The 22,056-nt window shown below is 36.3% G+C and overlaps 2 protein-coding genes across 2 annotated transcripts; one reads left to right on the forward strand and one right to left on the reverse strand.

The window, feature by feature from the left end:
• The first annotated feature begins 317 nt into the window (after nucleotides 1-317).
• LOC104888595 (K(+) efflux antiporter 2, chloroplastic) lies at nucleotides 318-14,897 on the forward strand. Its single transcript, XM_010673621.4, has 21 exons — nucleotides 318-582; nucleotides 788-2,541; nucleotides 3,487-3,658; nucleotides 3,792-3,882; nucleotides 4,117-4,253; nucleotides 4,354-4,413; nucleotides 4,508-4,627; nucleotides 5,133-5,201; nucleotides 5,628-5,693; nucleotides 6,433-6,522; nucleotides 7,523-7,627; nucleotides 7,821-7,949; nucleotides 8,616-8,825; nucleotides 9,223-9,372; nucleotides 10,908-10,961; nucleotides 11,070-11,128; nucleotides 12,449-12,515; nucleotides 12,589-12,765; nucleotides 13,006-13,062; nucleotides 14,556-14,630; nucleotides 14,722-14,897. The coding sequence occupies exons 2-21, from the start codon at nucleotides 863-865 to the stop codon at nucleotides 14,842-14,844; spliced, it is 3,690 nt and encodes a 1,229-aa protein (XP_010671923.2). The 5' UTR covers nucleotides 318-582; nucleotides 788-862; the 3' UTR covers nucleotides 14,845-14,897.
• An 834-nt stretch (nucleotides 14,898-15,731) lies between these two features.
• LOC104890551 (uncharacterized) lies at nucleotides 15,732-18,742 on the reverse strand. The gene is made up of 2 exons (XM_048639004.2): nucleotides 18,239-18,742; nucleotides 15,732-17,085 (listed from the first exon to the last, which is right to left on the reverse strand). The coding sequence occupies exons 1-2, from the start codon at nucleotides 18,642-18,644 to the stop codon at nucleotides 16,025-16,027; spliced, it is 1,467 nt and encodes a 488-aa protein (XP_048494961.1). The 5' UTR covers nucleotides 18,645-18,742; the 3' UTR covers nucleotides 15,732-16,024.
• Nucleotides 18,743-22,056: the final 3,314 nt, after the last annotated feature.

Consider the following 22,056-nt stretch of genomic DNA (forward strand, 5'->3'; position numbering starts at 1 on the left):
CATATCCACCACCTACCCACCACCCATGGCGGATTTGACTTTTCGTATCCATACCCACCCACTACCCACCAAAGTCATATCCATACCCGCCCCAACTGGGGCGGATGCGGTGCGAAACCCGCCAAATTATACCCACCTGCCATCCCTACTAATTGTAGAGTTTAAGACAAGAAAATCTTCGTAAATGGTAACGGCTGGAATATTCAACAGAATAGAATCTTGCTTAATTTGGCTATATTTACGACGATATTGACACTTTTTTCTCTCTAACTTTTACAAGCCCAAAAAAATAAAATACACACATAAAACGGCAAAAATCACGTCACCTTATCAACCCTTTTTCCAATAAAAAAAATCAGACCAGAAAACCATTTTTTTCTCCCTCTCAGAGCTGCAAAGGCCAAATTAAAAAACATACACCCATTTCACAAAAATATTGTTTTTTTCATGATTAATATCATTTCTGTCATTTTATATTTTTTGTAGTAAGTTTTTTTTTCTTCTTCCCAAAAAAAAATCCGCCATTGAAGCTCACTTCAAGCTCTGTACCTCCACTAATTCACTATCACTCTTTTATGATACGTAAGTAATTTTGCTCCTCTTCTACTTTCTCTCTCCTCTCTCTTTCTTTTTTCATGAGTTCATGACATTTTTGTGTTTTTTTTTTCAGCTTTTTTTAGTTATAATTTGATGATTTTAGGGTTTCAATGTCACATTAATATTGTTTTAAGTTGTATTTGCTGGTGAATTTTGTTGATGTTTGGAGAATTTGTTGTTTCATGAGCAGGAGTTCTTGCTGCGGTCAACGATAGGTCATAGGTCAGGTTGTTGATTTTTTACGGTTTGTTGTGATTGGTATGAAATGGATACTGCTTATAGTTTTAAACAGTCCAATTTGATTTATGGCATTGATTGTAAACGATATCGTTCGTCGGATTTTGTTCATTCAAAATTGGGGTTTAGAATCAGTGGTTTTGAGTATAACTATGGAAGTAATTTGAGGTCGGTTTCTAGAATATGTTATAAGAAGAATGTGAAGAGAATTGATGGTTATAGTGGTGGTTCGAGTGCGAAGTTGCCGTTTGGAAGGGATATTGATGGTCATTTGTGGGGGTTGCCTTTGAGAAAAGCTGTGGTGGGTGGGTGCAAGAAGGATTTTTCAGAATCGAGGAGTTTGGGAGGGGTAGCTCGGTGTCAGGGTAATGATGCTGTAGTTTACATTGATGGAAATGGTCGGAGTGTGGAGCTAGGAAAGGGTTCTGGAGAAGAAGGGTTGGTGGAAGAGGATAGTGTCGCCTTAGAGTTGGATACTTCTGGAGGAGAGAAGGATGGGAAAGAAGATGAGGAGGTCCAAGATCCAACTCTGGATGAGTTGAGAGAATCGTATCAGAAGGCATGCAGAGAATTGGAGGTTGCAAGGCTTAATAGTACTATGTTTGAAGAGAAGGCACAAAAGATATCAGAAGCTGCCTTTGCATTAAAAGATCAAGCAGAAAATGCTAGGAATGATGTGGATAATACTTTAAAATTGATTGATGACCTAGTAGATCATGAAGTAAGTGCTAAGGAGGCTGTTCAAAAAGCCACGATGGCTCTTTCTTTGGCGGAGGCAAGGCTTCAGGTGGCCCTTGAATCTGTAGAGGCTGTAAAGGCGACAAGTGATTCAGAAAGTGAAAATGAGGATGTACTTGTGAACCTGCTAAAACAGGAGGAAGAATCCCTTCTAGTTACTCAGCAGGAGATCAGGGAGTGCAAGTTGGCTTTGGAAAATTGTGAAGCAGAGTTTACAGGGCTGCAGGTAAAGAAAGAGGAGCTGCAGAAAGAGGTGGACAGATTGAATGAACTTGCTGATCAGGCACAGATGAGTGCACTGAAAGCAGAAGAGGATGTTGCTAACATAATGCTTTTAGCAGAGCAGGCTGTTGCTTTTGAGCTCCAGGCTGCAGAACGTGTAAATGATGCTGAGATGGCCTTGCAAAGAGCCGAAAAGCTGTTTTCCAGTTCTCAAACTGACATCACAGACCCTACTGATCATCCAAGTAAGTCATCCTCTAATGAAGATGGTGCGACTCAGGAAGAGTTTTCGAGTCAAGGAGCTCTGGGTGCTAATGGCTTTGAAAATGAAAGAAATTTGGGGGTAGAAGGTGCTTCTTTGGCTAGCAATCCCTCATTGGATAAGTCTTCTGATAAATCAAGACAGAATCTGAATGATGTTCTTCTGTCTGATGATTTAAGTGATAAAGAAAATAAAAAACTACTCGTGGAAGTCAATAAAGATGCTGATTTAGATATAGAAAAAGTGAAGGGTGCAACACAAACCAAGAAGGCAGAGATCCAAAAAGAAGTGGTTCGTGAAAGTTCTCCTCAAAATAGTCCAAAGGCGTCAGTGAAAAAATCTTCTCGTTTTTTTCCTGCATCATTCTTTTCATTTGATGTTGATGGAGAAGAGTTTACACCAGCCTCTATATTTCATGGTGCTATGGATTCTGCAAAGAAGCAAATGCCAAAATTGATCGTTGGATTATTGCTCATTGGGACAGGGTATGTTAAAGCACTTTTTAGATTCTTTCCTTTATGGCTGGTTCTATCTTGCTTTGACTATTGTTCTTGAGATGATTAAAATCCAAGATAGCTACACTTTTGTACCTTTCCCATTTCGGCTTTTCCCTCATATACCTCTAGTGTTTCTGAACATGGATGCACAATCATTCAGTGCAGCAGCCTTTTCATAATGAAATAATGAGTCAATACATGTGCAATACAAAAGTTCACTACTTGTTTGTTTTTCAGCGTGTTACAACATGAGGTTCTATATTCTTTTATCTCAGATGGTTGAGGTGAGCTTGCCTTTATCTTCACTAGCAAGATTCCACCAATATCTTGGGCCCTTGGCTCAATCATACAATAGTACTTAGCTTAATGTAAACAGTATGGATTTTTTTTGCGGCCACCTGTTAGCTGACTAGTAGAAGTCTGTTTTGCAAACTTCATGTTGGTATATCAACAGTTTATACCGTTATCTCTAACTAAACATAATTTATTTGTTTTTGAGTTTGGTAATGAAATATAAACATAATCCTTAATCCTTCCTGTACACCTTCGAACTGTCCACCACATGGTATAAATAAAATAGGTCCGTATGGGATCATAACACGTGATCCTTCTGATTGTCCAATTATTTTCCTAAAAGTCTAATGAAAGTACAAGCGTTCCTCTAGTTTTCTGTATATAGTTTTTGTTAGTCGTAGCTTCTGTTCTAGAAGTTCAATCCCGGAAAAGCATGGATTCCATTAACATTAAGCAAATAACAATTGAGCAAGCTAGTCAAGGCTCAGGTTCTTTCTAGATAAGGATACTGTGCATGACTTTCTTCAATTTCTTTAGTTCTGAAGTAGTGATGAACTGATGACTGAACTATCTGAATTTTTATCATCGTCAAAAATTATGTATACATTATACATCTGATGCTAGGTGAATTGATAACAGGGTCACCTATTATATAAACCAAGGCAAGCGAGGTCCTCAGCTGCTTCAACGGCAAGATGTAATAACTACCTCTATCGAAGAAGTCTCTTTTAATGGAAAGCCGATAATTCAGCAGATGCAGAAAATTCCCAAGACACTGAAGAGGCTAATTGATAAGCTTCCTCAGCAAGAGGCATGTGGCTTCCACCTTCCCCATTTCTCCTAAATATATAATATAAAAAATTAGCTTCACCTTCATTTTTCCAGTCTAAAGAGATATTATTTTATCTGATGTTTGTATGTTGGTTATCCTGTCTTTTACACAGATAACTGAAGAGGAAGCATCCTTGTTTGATATGGTATGGTTATTGCTGGCCAGTGTGATATTTGTACCCATCTTTCAGAAAATTCCAGGGGGTAAAACACTTATCTTGGTTACCTCAATACGATTGTTTGTGTGTATTTTCTGAATGTTTGCAGTTTCCATGATTTTCTTTTGAGAACATAGATTCCCTACAAAAATATCTAGTTTTACTAGACTTCAACTCTCATTCTCCTGATACGTGTACTAGAAGTGTTCATAATATAATATGTATTTAATATGTATCTTAGCAATCACAATTCACAGTCTTTGTGTTTAATTATCTTCAGGCAGTCCCGTCCTTGGTTATTTAGCTGCTGGTATCTTGATTGGTCCTTACGGGCTTTCAATCATTCGCTATGTGCACGGAACTAAGGCGATTGCGGAATTTGGAGTTGTCTTTTTACTATTTAACATTGGCCTTGAGGTGCAATTCAAATCCTGGATCTAGCCAAAGTCTTGCGTAATTCTCCACACTGATGTTACTACCAAAATACAGAAGTTTAACATTTTGTTCCTTTTGGCAGCTTTCTGTTGAAAGATTGAGCTCGATGAAGAAATATGTTTTTGGTTTAGGCTCTGCCCAGGTAACTTGAAACATTGAACTCTCACCATTCAGACATGTCTTGGGGCTATTGAGGCATTTAGCATTTTTATTACTGAGTTGGAATATTTCTGCAGGTGCTGATAACAGCCGCAGCAGTTGGCATGGTGGCCCATTTTGTTTCAAAACAGGCAGGTCCTGCAGCAATAGTAATTGGCAATGGCTTGGCTTTGTCATCAACTGCTGTCGTCCTGCAGGTAGCACATACAGTTGGTGGTGATATTTGTATTTCATTTCCTACATATTCCCTGTAATAGGAGTGGTTGTTCTTAACTCTATGATAATTCATAACATCAATTCTCTGCTTTTGAACTACTTACTCTTTTGGCAGATATACACAGCCATAATCCCATTTTGTCTGGTTTGTTTGAATATTTGTAGCCTAGCATTAGCTTATGGAAACCAAAAGTTTTTATGTTCACAACTTCACATTCTTGATCCTTAAAGTGAAATGTGTCGTCTACCCTGCCTTGGATGGTATAGCATGAGCTATATGCATAGGGAGGAGGGCTTGCGTAGTCCAGTCCTATGATGAACAGGTTCAAACAAAGCCAAGTAGAAAATCTAAAGGGTGGAAGATTGTACTCCAAAAAGTGTCTATATTTTCTAGTTACCTACCTACTTTTCACTGAGAAATTGTATTTTGTGATGCATAAACTCATTATAGATGACTTTTAAAGGAGTTTGTTCTGCTTGGTATAGGTCTTGCAGGAGCGAGGTGAGAGCACTTCACGTCACGGGCGTGCTACGTTTTCCGTGTTACTTTTCCAGGTCAACTTTTCGATCTCTAAAAGCTTATCTTGGAAATCATTTAATTTTGATCGTAAAGAGAGTGCCTTCCGTCAACTAGTGCCGAGAGGTGGTTGCTGATGCCTTGTGACGATTTAAATCCTTGCCTTTTGTTGCTAAGACATTTTCTCAAGGAGATTGGTAAAGGGAGACAGGGAGCTGATTGATGTGCCAATATGTGAATGCTGCTAGACTACTAATATTATGTGCCAATTGCCAAACTGTCTCGTGGACTTTGTCACGCAAATTTTCAGCTGTAGTGCTAGATTATTGTTTTTAACATACACCCTTGCTTTTTTAAATCCAAACCAGTTCCTAACTTGGGTCTATATATGTAAATGTTGCTTCGACTTTTCTTTCAATCTTATTTCTGGTTTCCTGCTTTTGCTCTTCCTTGTTCCTTTCCAGGATTTAGCTGTGGTGGTTTTGCTGATACTAATTCCACTCATTTCACCAAATTCTTCAAAAGGCGGGGTAACCTTCTTCAGAACTTGCATTTACATATTATGCTGTTCTTTGTTGAACGACTGTTGATGATTTCCTTAACTTTATGTAAGTATTGTTGAAGAAGTTCTGTAATGTGGGTAGTCATTAGCGTTGGAAGACACTTTACATTGCACTGTAGATCTTTTCAACAAAGAGCAGTTGGTTGGTTCTTTAAGGAAGAAATAGGAAAAAAGGACAACAATAGACTGAACTAGGATATCAAACAAAGATAGTTGAAACTAAACAATTTATGGAAGAATGAACAATGCTAACTAAAATAGAATCGGCAATGTCGAAGTTGGAATTTCAGGCATCTAAAGCACCGGAAAGAATGAAAATATAACCTTTCTAATTTAATCTTCTCCTTTGTCATCGTCGGGAGATTCCTTTTTGTTCATATTAGTAATTTAGTTGCCTGAATTTCCATCTTTGACATTATGAAATCTATTTTTGTTCACATAGTTCATAGTTCAGTCTATTTTTCTCAGAGTATGACCAAAGCAATACTATTATTTGCAATGGCGAATAACTCCTCAATTTATGTTTATAAACTCGAAAGATGCTTATTTTGGAATGGACGGGGTTTATAAAAGATAGAGGTTGATGTCAAAATAACCAGTGGGCTCAACATAATATTATAGATGGCTGGTGCAGTAAAAGGAAACAACCACAAGGAAGGTGAATAATTGATTTTAGGTTGATGGTTGACTCTCTACTGTTGTTTCAGATTGGTTTCCAAGCTATTGCAGAAGCCTTGGGATTGGCTGCTGTTAAGGCAATTGTTGCAATTGCCGCTATTATTGCTGGTGGACGATTGGTAAGTGGTTGAGTATGCTTTGCTCCCCTTCTTATTGTGTAGCAGTAGTAGTAACTGATTGTTCTACTCTTTGTTTGCATACTTGTTTTACTAGATTATAAATGCATTGATATATCGTTAGCTAGTATTCCTCCTTTCCATTATAATTCCACCATATGGGAGTGGCACAGAGCCCATGTGAGCAGGAGAGTTATATAAAGAGGGACCCATGTGATAGGTGAGACTTGAGAGATACAAATAACCCATTATCAAATAAGGTAATGATGCAATTCATATGAAAATTCCCCAAGTTTGGAAATAATGCAAGTTTATGGATGGAGGAAGTGTTGATATAAGTCACCTGGTTTTGCACACAAGCAAACTCTTCACTTCAATTCATGTCAGAAATTACTGTGTGTGAGTGGTAAACAACGACATTCCAAATTATGTTCGTAGTTAAGTTGCAGATTATATTCAGTATTTGGTATCATAGTCTGCTTGGGATTTGCTATGTAATAGCAGTTCATTCTTTTGTCCCAATAAATTCGGTATGCATTTAGCATAGCTGGTCAACAAATTAGTATGTTACAATGTTCTTTTATTCTGGTATAATGCCCTCTGATGCAGGCATTAATCTTGAACATTCTCCATCTCAAGTAAAATTTTGGAAACTTACTGCTGCCCTTGTCCCAAATTTATCTTCGCACTTGTGGTTGGCATGGAGTTCAGAATACAATTGAAGATTTTAAATGTAGAATAAAAAGTTGAAAGTAGTGGAGAGAGAGAGAACAAAAAAAGGTAAGAGAGAGTGCTGGGAAAGAGAGAAAGATCGACGGGATGGGAAGAAGAGAAATGACAATTTTGTGTAAAATGAATTGTGAATAAGATTCTGACTTTCTGAGACACCCCAAAATGGATTGTGTGAAGATGAATTTGGGACAGAATATGTTCTTTGCTGGCTATTATATGTTGACTGGCTAATTTGCTTGGACTCAATTTTTACTTGTTGGATCTTCTGCAGCTTCTTCGACCAATTTACAAGCAGATTGCAGAAAATCAGAATGCAGAGATTTTTTCTGCCAACACACTTCTTGTTATACTTGGAACAAGTCTCCTTACAGCAAGAGTGAGTGGGAAGATTTTCTGAATCAGAAGTTGTTTTTTCTTTTCTTTTTTTTTTTGTTTTTGTAATTTTCAATGAGGGGCTTGTTAAAATGATCAGTCACAACCAGGTGGATATGGTTTTTTGTTTATGGAAGTGGTACCTGTTCGGTGATTTTGTCAAGAGCTTCTTTTAATTGTTGTTTTATTCCACTCAGGCTGGTCTCTCCATGGCATTGGGGGCATTTTTGGCCGGTTTGCTTCTTGCAGAAACTGAATTTTCATTGCAAGTTGAATCAGATATCGCACCATATCGTGGCCTTCTTTTGGGTCTTTTCTTCATGACGGTAGGTACTTCAGATCTTGCTTCCTGGGAGTTTTTGAATTTGTGATATGTGGGGTACATCAGTGCATGTGACTTTTTGGAACAGTGAGAAAGGAAGTGATCTTCCTTCACTAGAGGTTTCATCCTGTTCTGTTACCATTGTCCACACACAGAATATGAATGGCCTTCTGGTGGAGTATTCTTCTTGTAAAGAGCTTATACTGTTAAAAACTTGCTTCTGCAGTTTCAGATTTGGCTCCTTTCCATTGGGCTTTTTTCTGTATTCTTCTGGAAGCTTGTGAGACGGAGAGACTCATCGTTGGGGTCTTTCCGTCCCTTAGTTGCCAGGGGTAGAATGCTTTTGAATATCCTCAAAATTATTAACTTGGGTACACATGGGCTCATCTCAGCTATTTATAAAGAGAAAGGTTGTGATCTTAATTCTCAAGCATCTTTGATACAGAGGTGCTGATGTTCTTTTTAGCTGATCCTGCAGAGCCAATAGGTTCTCATTGCCCATTTTTCTGTCACTTACATGTGAATTCTGTATTGTGCACGTGCCAGTGTATTATGTAAAATGGGCACTTTTCATCTACGAATTCACTACAAATTGATAAATTATTAAAATGGATAGGATGTCACTCCATGATGAATCTGCAAATAAGGCACTTGTTTTGTGTATTTTCAGGTAGGGATGTCTATTGATCCAAAACTTCTCATCTCAAACTTCCCGGTTGTTATGGGAGCATTGGGACTTCTAATCGTGGGTAAGACTCTGCTGGTTACTTTAGTTGGGAGACTATTTGGCGTTTCAACAGTCGCCGCAATCAGAAGTGGTCTTCTTCTTGCTCCTGGTGGAGAATTTGCATTTGTCGCATTTGGTGAAGCTGTGAACCAGGTTTGTTTTTGTATTATTTTAATCCCTATATTCTAGTCATGTTGGATTCTATCTCACATTAATATCTTTTCGCATGGTGGTTCTTTACATCTGTAGATGCAATTATCCTTTAATTTTTAATTTGCAGCGTTATTTTCATGATATATGTTTGCTCGTTTAGTTGCTTGAATTCTAGAGAAATGATGGACATGCATATTGAAAGTTGTGGATGATGAAAAGTTGTTTCAAACGCGCTTATAGTCTAACAACATGAATCATGAGTGCTATATTCCTTGCACTCTCTAAATTGATGAAAAGCACAATGCAATATCTAGCTGATATAGAATATCAGGTTATCTATTATGACTATCAGCATATATTACTCAAATTTGATTATTGCTGTTGCCTTTACTTGCAGGGCATAATGTCTCCCGAGCTATCATCTTTGATGTTCCTTATTGTTGGGATCTCTATGGCTCTTACACCATGGCTGGCTGCTGGTGGCCAGCTGATCGCCTCTCGCTTTGAGCTGCATGATGTGCGAAGTTTATTACCCGTTGAGAGCGAGGTATTTCAGTTTTTCTTTTTGTTGCTGAAGTAGTGACTTTGTTGCCTGCAGCAGTCAAAGTGGAATTGGTCATCTTTGCATTTTATATTTTATTAGAGCATTATACTTAATCTCCAAACATCTGTAATTTATTGAGTCCGTCACAATCACACATGACACACCTGTGAAAGTGAAATAAAAGATCAAAAGAACAATCAGCAGCTCAAGCATGGAAATTATTTATGGCAAGGAGACGCTTAAATACAGTCAAATTCTAGAGGTGTCATGATTTCATGAACAATGCTGATTGAATTTGAGGGGGAACAACTAGAACTACTCTTGCTATTGTCATACTGGTTGCTAGGATGACTTTGACAACTTACTTTTACGCAAAATCCCAGGGAAACCAACCATCAGAGAATAATGTTCATAAAGATGTTCAATGTCTGGTTTTCATGGGATTAGCCGAGGTCTGACTTTAAGAGAAGGGGTAACTTCAGGAGATATTAAAGGTGGGACTGTAGGAGATGGTTAGCGTTGCTTGATTCTCAACCCTCATCTACAAGTATCAGAGTTGGTTCAGTGTTTGAACTTATTGGGCTGGTTCCTGAATGTGTCGATGTGACGAGTATTCTGCTAATTTTAGAAGATAATTTACACTTTCTTTCTCTAGAAAAGGTTTGCTTGCCTGCTAATTTATTGATGGGAAGAGAAAATGGGGTTTGCGTATCTTAAGGTTGGGTCATATGGAAAAGAGAAGGTTATAGAACAGAAGGGAGAGATGTGGTTCTGAGTGTGATGATTGACAATTTCCAGCTTTGTCACTATGGAAGCTTAACTAACAGGGATTGAGAATGATAAATGGTGTCAACCTATAATCAATATTTGGCTTGAGATTTCGTCATTCTTGCCTGAAAAGGTAACAATGCTTTCTGAATTGTGGCTTAGAAATTTTGACTGAAGTGTGGGAGAGGCAAATATATAATTTGGTTTGTGAAAGAAGCATGCTAAAGCGTATCAGAAATGCCTTATAAATTATAATAGTAGGAACAGCTTAGTAATCTATCATTCATTCATTCATTCTAGTTGTATATTTTTTTCTGATTTGGAGGCAGGTTAGTACTCTTCCTCTTTGTAGCTTCTTTTTGTTTATCCACCTTATTCATTTGTTATATATTTTGTTAACTATAAAAAGAGAGAAGATACTGATTGGTTGTACTTTCAAAGTTGTTCTTTGCAAATATTGGTCTTACCTTTTCTAATAGCTAATTGTTTCTAAGGCTATGTTCTCTTCACCTTATTTCAGTAGCGTATTACTCCTTGTTAAATAAAAAAAAAATATAATTAAGATGCTCGAAAACTACAAGTTGAGACGAATCTGACAAGATCCCACATGAATATGTGTTCCATTATAAATATGGTCAAAGTTTAGTCAGACTAGAAAACCAGACGAGACCAAATCATTCTAGATATTGATAAAGACACACCAGGTCACCTTGTTTCAGAATATAACCTGATTTTCCTGCTTCTGATGATGTATTTTTTCCCCATCCTAGACGGATGACTTGCAGGATCATATTATTATATGTGGATTTGGACGTGTGGGGCAGGTGAACTTCTTGTTCATTAAACTTTAATATCACTACCATTACTATATCTCCATATCTGCCTCCTTTTTCATGCTTGGCCTTTTCTGTCATCTTTCTTCTTTCTTGCAGATCATAGCTCAGCTCCTTTCGGAACGTTTGATACCATTTGTTGCTCTTGATGTGAGAAGGTTAGCTTTTATTTGTTTCAGAATGCACTTGTCGACTATTGTAGCTCCTTTCAGGTTATGTGGGTTATCATTAATAAATTTGCAGATAATTTTTCTTGCCGACATCCTTTCTTTGTTGGAAGGCTTATACACTAGGATAATGTATATTTATTCTCTATTTCTTCTGCAATATATACCAATTCTTGCTTCTTGGGCCAATTATTTCAGCTTTCGGTTAAATGCATGAACACTAGATGCCCAATATGTTAATGTAGTTAAAAGTGTTACACAGCAACAATTTGCTTTCCAAGTGGTCGCAGTTCCAAATGCTATGAAGATTGTTCCAGTCCTGTGGGGAAGCAGATTTGCATAATGCATATATGAGATTCTGGCAAATGTTTGCTGTTTATTCCCTTTTTCTTTTTGGTGTGTATGGACTGGAAGTAGACATGAATTTGCTCTGCTAGGGTTGTGGCAAGTATTGCAATGTCTTATAGAGGATGAACTATGCATGCAAAATACGGGAATCTATTCAAAAACATAAGAAAAAGGTTGGATAATTCAAGTAATGGGACTTGAGATACACAATCCATTTTTCCGCAAGGATTGACTTTAGAGTTTAAATAGTGTTTTTTTTTTTGTCCACTAAACAGTGGTATTCCATTGTAACAAAATTGTAGTGTTACTGAGACTGGCAACATAGGTAGATTATCTTGGTTACAAATACAATCCATATTTCTTATTGCTCACATTTCAATAATCGATTTAAGTATAGTTATGAGTGACCACTAGCAGGATGTCTAAGGGCGGTTGCTGCTTTTTTCTAGTCTCAGGCTATGTTTACTTCACTTTATTTTCATTTTTTCTTTTAAGATTAGTAAGTTCAGATAAGTTAAGTTCTAGAAGATGAGAACAGTTAAGTTCAACGATAATAAGGGATACCCAAACTCACAACTAAAATAAGTTCTAATAATTCAGATAAGTAGTATAGGGATGACATCAAGTAAGTTAAGTTCAAGACTAATGAGCTCAGATAAGTTAAGTTCAGAAACCACCCATAGGTTGCATTGTTCTTCCTTTTTTTTTTTTCTTTCTTTGGGGAGTTAGGTTGCACTGTATTAGATCCAAATGGTTGTTTTGTGTTTGATTAAGAGTTGGAAATAGCCTTTTTATAGTTGTGGTGAGGCTTCTTTACCAATCCCCTGACCTTCCATAGGATGGAAGTCTATTCAGTCACTTGGCATTAATGTTGATGTTGTGTGGTTAGTTGAAGGTCATTTCTTCTTATAAACAACTATGTGCCTTTATCACAATTCTTATGCTTACATTCCTTGACTCCAGCGATAGGGTGGCAGTTGGTCGTGCACTTGATCTTCCTGTTTATTTTGGTGATGCTGGAAGTCGTGAGGTAAAACAAATTGCAAGGTTATTCATGCTTGTTCCGTATTTGCATTATGAGAACTTTAATATTTGCTGTCTAGGTCCTTCATAAAGTGGGGGCTGAGAGAGCTTGTGCTGCAGCAATAACTTTGGACACCCCTGGTGCAAATTATAGAACTGTTTGGGCTTTGAGCAAGCATTTCCCAAATGTTAAAACATTTGTTCGTGCCCATGATGTTGATCATGGTCTAAATTTAGAGAAGGCTGGGGCAACTGCGGTATGATGTTGGAATCCTTTACCCTTTTCTCTTTTCGTTCTGTCCCTTTTTTTTCCATAGAATGGTTTGATTTTCACGATTAGCAAGACATAATGGTCTTGTGCCATGTAATTTCTAATACCTTGTTCCTTATAAAAAAGTTGTAATATCTTGTTAGAATTGAGCTTAAATAGATTATACCAAATTTCCTTCATATTCTGCACTTTTATTGATATAAGCTCTACTATACTCTTATTTCAGGTTGTCCCTGAGACCTTGGAACCAAGTCTACAGTTAGCTGCTGCTGTTCTTGCACAGGTATGTCTTTAACATGACAACGTGATGAAGTGATGGAACATTTATTGCATAGTGTCTTTTTGTATATGCATATACATTCACAAGTAGAAAAATGTGTAGTTTACTTTTCCAGTATGCTGATAGCTTGTTTATCATTTATCTCCGGGTTCATTGACATCCATTCAGTTCAGTATTTGTTGTTGGCTTCTACTGATTGTCCCCAAGGTGGAATTAGTTCTTAGGGAAGCAAGTGATCGGGGTGTATTTATAGCCTTGCCAGTTCACTAGTCACTACCTGTCTACCTCTCCCTCCTCTAGACTTGAGAGAACCATAGAAGTGGCTACCAAGTTTCAGTTCAAATTCTGGTCGTGGTAGTGTAAGGCAACAACTTCCCCAACCCATCTCAGGTGGTTGGTTAATGTCACCATCATTTTGGGTCCACTGGAGTAGGACACAAGTGAATATAATAATGTGGCTAACTCCATGTTCAATGGATTGAATCGGCGCTCAAGCTGATAATGTCAGTTTTATTAATCTGAACTAGGTCAGTAATTTATTTTAGTCAGAACTTGACTGTTTAGAACGAATTGTGACTTGTGAGCCTTTCCTTTGGGTACTCTATGTGTGTCAAATCACCAATAAATTTTATTTCTAGTCAAGAAAGAAAAAAGGGGAATGCGTGCTTCTTGTCAATTGTCAAAGTATAATTCTCTTTTTTCACTCATGCATGCACAGATGTAATTGTCAATGACTTTAAAGTGATCCTTGTTATTTTTAGGTGTGAAAAAAAAAAAATGTGAACAATTTAAAATGTAGTTGTATGCTTATTATGTATCACATGATTATACTTTCTTGCTCTGTACAGTATACTGTTTGACTTGGACCTCCATTGTCCCACAATAATTTTCCTATTACATATAGGAGTAATAAAGAGTAACTGTTCACAATCGTTTTAGTATGTAAAGCTAATGTTGCTAAAACTCTTCACTTCAAGTACCTTTTGGTTGGATACTCACACTCGACTTGGTCATAGACACTTGATACTTCGTTTTACACGAAAAACAGGCAAGATTTTTATAAATTAGTAGTCTGACATCTGAACACAAGCAATACTAGCAATCAAGTCTGATAAATTAAATGTTACTTCACTGGGAAATGGCCAATGGAAACGATGACCTTTGAGTAAATATGTATATATTGTATTAATTAGTGCCCTTTTAGACTAAAAGGGCACACAAAGAAGGACATTTATTGTGCCCTGTGGAATGGAGGAGTACTAATTTATCAGTTTTGGAGATTTTGTGTCCAATATTGAAATAATGAACTCTGCCTTTGTCATCATCATTTGCATCTGAAAGACATGTCAACTTCTTCAATTTAAAAGCCTTGGATTTGGCTGAGTTGGTTCCTTTTCTAAGCTAAACAATAACCTATCCCAAATTTGATGATCTTTACAATCTACTAATGCTTTGTGTCTTTTATTTAAGGTAGTATGTTTTATTTCTATTTTCAGGCAAAACTTCCAACGACAGAGATAGCATCTGCAATAAATGAGTTTAGATCCCGTCACCTTGCTGAACTCACTGAGGTATGTTTATGAAGTGTTATCTTAGCATTCGGATGTTGTGTTTTCGCTTATGGTTAGGGTTTTAAGACTACTGGGTTTTGTGTCATTGCAGCTGAGTGAAGCTAGTGGAAGTTCTCTAGGTTACGGATATTCTCGTGTCACTAGCAAATCCAAGTCTCAGCCGCTGGACTCTCCGGATGGAAATCAAATCAGCGAGGGGACGTTGGCAAGTTGATTGTGCAGCTGATAATTAACAAACAGCAGATAAAAACAACCAAAAAAACTGTATAGTTAATTTGTATAGAAACAGCAGATCATAGTCTCATTAGTTAATTTGTATAGAAATTTTAGGCAAATATATTCAAGATAAATTCCTTCTTTTTATTCCTAGATTTTTTTTTTCATCTTAGATCAATCATCACAATGTTCATATTCCTCTTTTAGAAGGAATCTAAAATTTTGACTATTTGGAGTATGATACTCCAATATAAAAAAAAAGGTCTTTTTTCCCAATACTCATAGTAACTGTCCTATAATCATTTGAATCTATATGCATCAATTGTAATTCATTAATTAATTATTCGATAGCAACTAGAAAGTAAGAAACAATTTGGTGGAGTAAAAAGTACTGAAAAAGAATGGTGGAGTACATAGAAGTCGGGGTTAAAGATGCTAAAATTAGGTGGAGCAAAATAGTGGAAATAGATGCCTCTGTATTTGTTGGGCATTTCCCCCCTATTTTGGACGAAGAGTCCATCAATTATAACATATGGGCTGACGCACAAGAAATAGAGAGGCAGAGAGTTGTGAGTGTAGTTCGTTCTTGGAGCAGTGTCAGTCTTGCTATCCGATCAAGACCCAAACGAACTCCGGTCGAGGTCAAATTTATTCTAACACAAGTTTAAAACATGCACAAGAAATACAGAGGTAGAGACCTCTTGTGTATTTCTCATCTGCTGTTATTATGTTTATGATTCGTCACTTTCAAGTGCAAGTTTAAAACAAATAGAAGATTTAAGTTCATCATAAAAACTTGTAAAGGAACATATTATATACATTAATGCGAGCAAAAGTTATTATAAGAAAAAGAGACTATATTGCATGAATCAACACAAAGCTCAATCAAAAACAACACAACAGTAAATTCTTATGGCAAACACACATTCACACACACAGATAGAAAAGAAAAAACAGCAAAAAAAAAAAAAAAAAAAAAAAACACTCAGGGCCACTCTCTAGCTATACATAGTCGCTAGATCATTGTGGGCAGCCTTATTAATTAGGAATAATACAACATTGACAAACACAAAGACTAACACAAATACACAAATATGGAGTAACTAGTATGTATGGCATAGGGAGCATATACATATATAGGCAGGCTGCAGGCATATAGGTACTAGCAATGTAGTATGTTAAAGCTTGGACATGGCTGATCTTGCCGCCTCTGCCTGCAACGATAAGAGTTGAGAATCAGAGAGGATTTCTTCTTCAATGGTATAATCAATCATCTCAGTGTTAAGGCCAGAGAAAATTCCATCATGCATTCTGTTTTTGACAACCCTACCATCATAAAGAATGTCACGTTGAGTGTAGGAATAAGGGACATCAATTGAGCCTCTTCCAATCAGCATAGTGATAGTTGTTGTTGTCCTTGGTGGTAAAACCACCCTGACAGAGGAGCTTATTTCTTCGGTTGTTTCTTTCGTCTTTGACCATGCTGTAGACCCTTCATAAGATGCATCCAAACGAATTGTACCCTTTACTAATACAGGGATCCGCGCCTTCATTTGAATTGACACTTTAACCTTCCATGAATGAGATGAAGAGAAGGTCTCTCGTGTCATTTTTGTGTAGGTGAAAGTCAAGGTAGCAGTAGCTTCATTTGTTTCTGACAAGTTATTAGCAGATTTTCTGATATTATTTGCCAGACCCACATCATATATCCTGGCATCCTCTACCCTGTAGTCCACATCGTATATCTCTCGTTCCTTGACGATTTCCTCCACCTGCATCACAGCCCTCGGAACTACTGTGGAGGCTGTTGCTCTAAGAGTACCCTTTTTTCTTGGTCTATTAGTTGCACGATGCCTGTTACAGTACTTATTGTTTCCGAGGTTTTTTAGAGCAATGGTATTGCCTTGGTTATCTTGCCTCACTGGACGAAACAATGTGTTTTTGTTAGTGACAGGCTCATCAGACGAGCACATTATCCAGTCATCCCCCTGCCTTTTCCAAAAATTATATGTGTACGATTTGAGGCGTACATCACCATTTGGTAGGGTGATACACTCATGGTGCACCCTCCTCTCCAGTGGGTTCGTCGAGTCGTATTTGAGCCACTTATGGCCTTTGATAGGGCGTGCAGCTAGATACTTGCCATTGTCGCCCTTGAATGCTACGTACTTAGGCAACATGACTAGGGAGTCCAAGTCTGTAATGTCGAACAATGTTGGTTCCGATGTTGAATCTGTCACTGATGATAAAGGCAATAGATTAAAATGAGTTAAGAGGTATAATGTTGTTGACAATAATATGTTTTGTGATAGTATTTTTATGTAACGTATCAAAATAATTTGAGTATTTAAATTGAGATATGATGGTCTAGACTTCTCTTCACAAAATTTTGTATACGATAATACAATAACAGAATTTGGTCACCTCCTATCCAAAAAAAAAACATGAGTTTAATTACCCTAAATTACAAAGAAACATATCAAGTATGTAGTTCCTTGCTTCGTTTTTTTCCTGTTTATAATAAGTCTCATCTGTTTTAGTCCCCTCTATGGATTTTGTACACCCCTTCACCGTGAGTGTTTTATTTTGGTTTCTTTGTGTTTTAACGGGGTTGGATCCTGACAGAGTCCACTTCACAACACAAAGGAGGTTCCACCTTAAAACCATATGGCAATAAGGGGAGTAACCCCTTTGCATTATAAAGTGAATCCATCTCTCTTATTTAATTAATGTGGGACACTCACATGTGGTGTGCGCTACACATCATAGCTTCAACACTCCCTCCGTCCCATAATATAGTGCTTGTTTTTTTTACACTTTATTCCAATCAACGTAACTTTGACGTCAATATCTTCAATTTCGTATTAATAAAAAATATAAAAAGTTGATATTACGAAACTACACATTGACACGAATCTAACAAGATCCCACATGAATAAGTCTTTTTATATATACAAATGAGAATATCCAGTCAAAGTTTTTAAAGTTTGACCCACCAAAAATGAAGTAGGCACTATATTATGGGACGGAGGGAGTAGGATTTTGTGCGGAATTGCACCAACAATCAATCTTTCACGTATAGCCAGTTGAATTAACTATAGTTCTACATCAAAACCACATCATATTGCTAGACCCCCTCGTGGGAAGCCGCATTAGACAGAGAGATGTAAAAGAGGGTATTTAGACGGATTATTTCTACTCAATGATCGTGATCGATTTACCATATTAAAATTAAGTTTCTTTCAATTTGACCTGTATTATTTAGGCTCTGACTTCTATTGTAGATGTGATATAAACACATATTCATACCTCAATGAATGGATGTTCACTTAAAAAAATCAAAGCAAGAATGTCATATCATAAAAGATAATGTTGTTTAAAGTAAATGTTACCTATGGAGAGGCATTGTTCTGGTTGTGTGATCTCGACACCATACTCAACGTTTGCCGACAGGAGAGAAAGGCGCAAGTGGTTATCATCGATGACAACCCTGAACAACGTGCAAGACCATTTAGATTGATCTGTCTCAGGCTCATCTGCTCCGGCCACAACCCATGTATTACCCTCAGACGCTAACACCAAGAACTTGTTGTTGTAGGAGCTTCTTAGGTGTACTAAATGTCTTTCCTGCCAACTTGTTTCACCACTCATCACTTCCAACTTTGTGAATGATCGCTCACTTATTACCTCATTTGCTGAGAGTTGCATACGACTGTGCAACTCTCCATCTTCTAATACATATTGCAAGTATTTCCCTCCTTTACCCAATGCTATGAACTTACCCAATGTTCCAGCCATATTTTTTTATGTCTTTGTACTCATTTTAAGTCCTTTGCTTTTGGTGCTATTTATAAGTGGTGTTTCTACAAAATACTGCTAGTGCTACAACGAACTTAGCTTGCAATTTGCGAATTAGAAATCAGGTAGTACTTGGTCTAGTGATTTGGTCGTGTGTATCTTACAATCTTGAGGTTGTAGGATCAAACCTCACTAGAGGCACTTTGGAGGTGCACTCAGATCATATAGAGGTTTTTAATTAATAATAAAGTAGTTGTAGTGAAGTTGTGTGATTCCATGAACTTGCTTAGTCGTCACTTAGGTACAACGTAAGCTAGTAATGTCAACAAACAACTTGCACCAAAAATAAGGTATGATAGTAAGGTTTATAAGTAAGGATTTATGTAATTTTATAAGTATATTTTATTAGGTGGACCCAACATATTATAAAAAAATGAACTGAAAAGATAACTATAAAAGAAAACTGGTTTGAATATTTAGACAAAAAAAACTATAATCTAATTCGAATCTTTGTTTTGATTTGGTCAAGTGTCTTGAACTAGTAATTACTGAATTCATCCTTGTTTGTTTATTTGTTTGTCGTATGCCTTTTCTTTTACTTTTATGTAAAATGAATCTAATTAATAAGTAATTTTTTTTCTTTGACGGGTTAATTTACAAGCGATTAAGTTCTTTGTAAAATTGAGGAAAAATGTGAAAATCAGATTACCTTAAAAAGATGGAATAACAAATTTATATAAGAACCAACATAGAATGTCAAACCATTTAGTTAACTTTACAGAGAATTTTAAGCATCACGTCGTGCTCTTGTACGATCAAGTACTTCCCTATTTTATTTCAATGTTCTATAAAACTTTTCAAAAGAAAATGGAGTAACAAATTTGAAAACGATGAAACAATTTTATAGGATGAGACTTAGTAAACTTAACCGCAGATAGATTTTGGAAGCGTCAGTATTGAGCTCTTGCACGATCAAGTACCTTCCTTATTTTATTCAATGTTTTATACTTCTTCCATTTTATTTTTACTTCTAATATTAAAATATGGTACAAGAATTTAGAAGAGAAAAAAGGTGCTAAAAATTAAATAAAAAGACTTGTGTGATAGGAGAGATAAAATAATAATATATTGCGAAAATTTTTAATGTTACAAGTAATTTGCAATTTCTTAAAATGGGAAACATTACAGGTAGAAACGAATGAATTTTTTTTGTTAGAAGAAGGATTTTTTTGACAGGTAGAAGAAGGAGCTTTATTAGACCTTAATTTTGATAGGCCAAGCAATTTGGAATAGGGAGGACTGAGAAGCAATAAGATCAATTCATACTTTCAAATATCGTAGTTCAAAGGTTTCAATCTTGTAATTACAAGGTTACAAGTAAATCTCCAACCTGCTATACTGAACCTTGTCTTGTAAGAAATTGTCTACTTTTAAAATTAAAAGTAGGCAATGGTAAGATCAATATTAAAAAGAGGCTTAGCACAATAGTGACTAGGTTAATTTCTTTCAGTGACTAGTTTAATCCTTTTAATAACTAGGTCTACTTTTATATTAAACTTAGACCGTTTCTTTTAATAATTTTTGTACTTGGTATCTTTTACAAAGAGAAACTATGAATATCCAAACAAAATAAATAACAAGTCATATTGATACAAAGTCAACTTGACAATCTACTTTGAAAGCTACGCAACTCAAGTTACTTACAACTTAAGGAATAATATAGGTTGGTGAGATGGTTTTAGTCAATCAAGTTTTTTTAACAATAGTGGACCTGGTCAATGGGCCCGCCTAAGCCAGGTCGAATTATGGACAATCCACATGCCGGGTCTAAGATGGACCGGGTTATAGACAAACCAATCATGGGCGGGGCTAACTCAAGCTTGTTTGGCCCATTATGAAAAATTGCTAATTTTTTTAATTCTAGTCACTGAAAGCCTCAAAATATCCTTGTCCAAAAATACTCTTTCATGTGTTTCCCTACATTGATCATAGTTTTTCCGTAACAGCATAATTTATACTTCCTCCGTAACATAACAACTATAATACATGAAAATCATTTGTGAGGCATATTTAATTGTTGCACGGAGGAAGTGTTTCTATTTACATTGACAAAGGAGAATACAATCCAAAATACCCTGTCAAATTCATATACAACTTACGAGAATCCAAATATTTGCTATTTATACATCACTATTCCTTGCAAATCACCAAATTATAGCGAAATTCTCCAATTCTCCGCTAATAATTTTTTAGAATTTTCACTAAACCATTTAAATAAAAAAAAAAACGAGATTAAAAAAAGTCCCCCTATTTGGGCCGAATAAGTCCTCAATGGGTTCCACATGCTCTTACACCTTAGGCCAGCTTGGCAAGCCCCTAGTGGGTCCCATCCATCTCAGATCTTGCATCAGCCTGACAGGACACTTTCGCATATTTTCAACGCCTATAAATAGGGAGTAAATCCTCATTTATTGAGGTAATAAATTCTAGACAAACCACTTCACTTACCAATTAAACCCATCAATTGACTTGATCGTCGGAAGGGCGATCTCTGATACACTCCCGAGATAGTCTAACTCTCGCTTTTGTAGGTCTCTCATCATTCTCCGGGAAGCCAGCCACCATCTCGACTCCTAATCTCGATCCATCCCTTGTCATATAAGTTTTTACCCGAAAAACCCCCAATGCAACTTTTCCTTTTTTTCTTTCCAAAGAACTGTCATTTAATTCATCATCATGTTGAACAGAATTTACATGTCAAATGACAAACTCGTAATCTACATGCTAGCCTATACATATACATTTGTAGAACATTGGTACACGATCATGATTGAAGATTCAATGTCCATGTATATGGTGGCTCCAAGAGTAAGTAGCAAAAGGTAATCGTATAGCATTGACATGATCACATGACGTTTAATATTACAAATCTTGAAATCATATCTTCCTCCCGTAAGAAAAAAACTATTTTTTTTTTCACGCCATAAGTGTGTGAATTATTTTTGTTATTATTCTTAAATTTCGTATAAATGTAATTTTGAATGATATAATTTACAATCATTATTAGTTCTATTTAAATATCATGTGGTGTAAATAGAAAATATAAAAATTTCTTGATGAAAAAGTTATTTTCTCGGTATTTTTATAACTTGTTAATGGATGTTGGTATTGTTATTGCATTTCAAAGTTTAGGTAGAATTAAAATTTCATCTCTCTGCTTTTGTAATTGATTTCCATAATCCTTTAGTTATGTTAATTTATTTTTCAATCATACACCTTTTCTTTCACTACACATAATTTACAACAGTTTATTTTAGCTACTTTAAACTTGAACTTTTTTTAATATACATCTTTTAAATTAGGAAAGACTAAGATCGAGTAAAATCTCAAAAGCTTGATAGCAAATAATTTT

This window comes from Beta vulgaris, chromosome 1, assembly GCF_026745355.1.
Source record: "Beta vulgaris subsp. vulgaris cultivar EL10 chromosome 1, EL10.2, whole genome shotgun sequence".
NCBI classification, from domain to species: Eukaryota; Viridiplantae; Streptophyta; class Magnoliopsida; order Caryophyllales; family Amaranthaceae; genus Beta; species Beta vulgaris.

Bases quoted from the DNA above. Each gene is read 5' to 3' on its own strand.
- LOC104888595 (XM_010673621.4), top strand. From the start codon at position 863: ATGGATACTGCTTATAGTTTTAAACAGTCCAATTTGATTTATGGCATT. The intron at 4,254-4,353 runs GTGCAATTCAAA...TCCTTTTGGCAG, and splicing joins TATTTAACATTGGCCTTGAG to CTTTCTGTTGAAAGATTGAG. The intron at 7,628-7,820 runs GTGAGTGGGAAG...TATTCCACTCAG, and splicing joins CAAGTCTCCTTACAGCAAGA to GCTGGTCTCTCCATGGCATT.
- LOC104890551 (XM_048639004.2), bottom strand. From the start codon at position 18,644: ATGGCTGGAACATTGGGTAAGTTCATAGCATTGGGTAAAGGAGGGAAA. The intron at 17,086-18,238 runs GTAACATTTACT...CTTTATCATCAG, and splicing joins AGAACAATGCCTCTCCATAG to TGACAGATTCAACATCGGAA.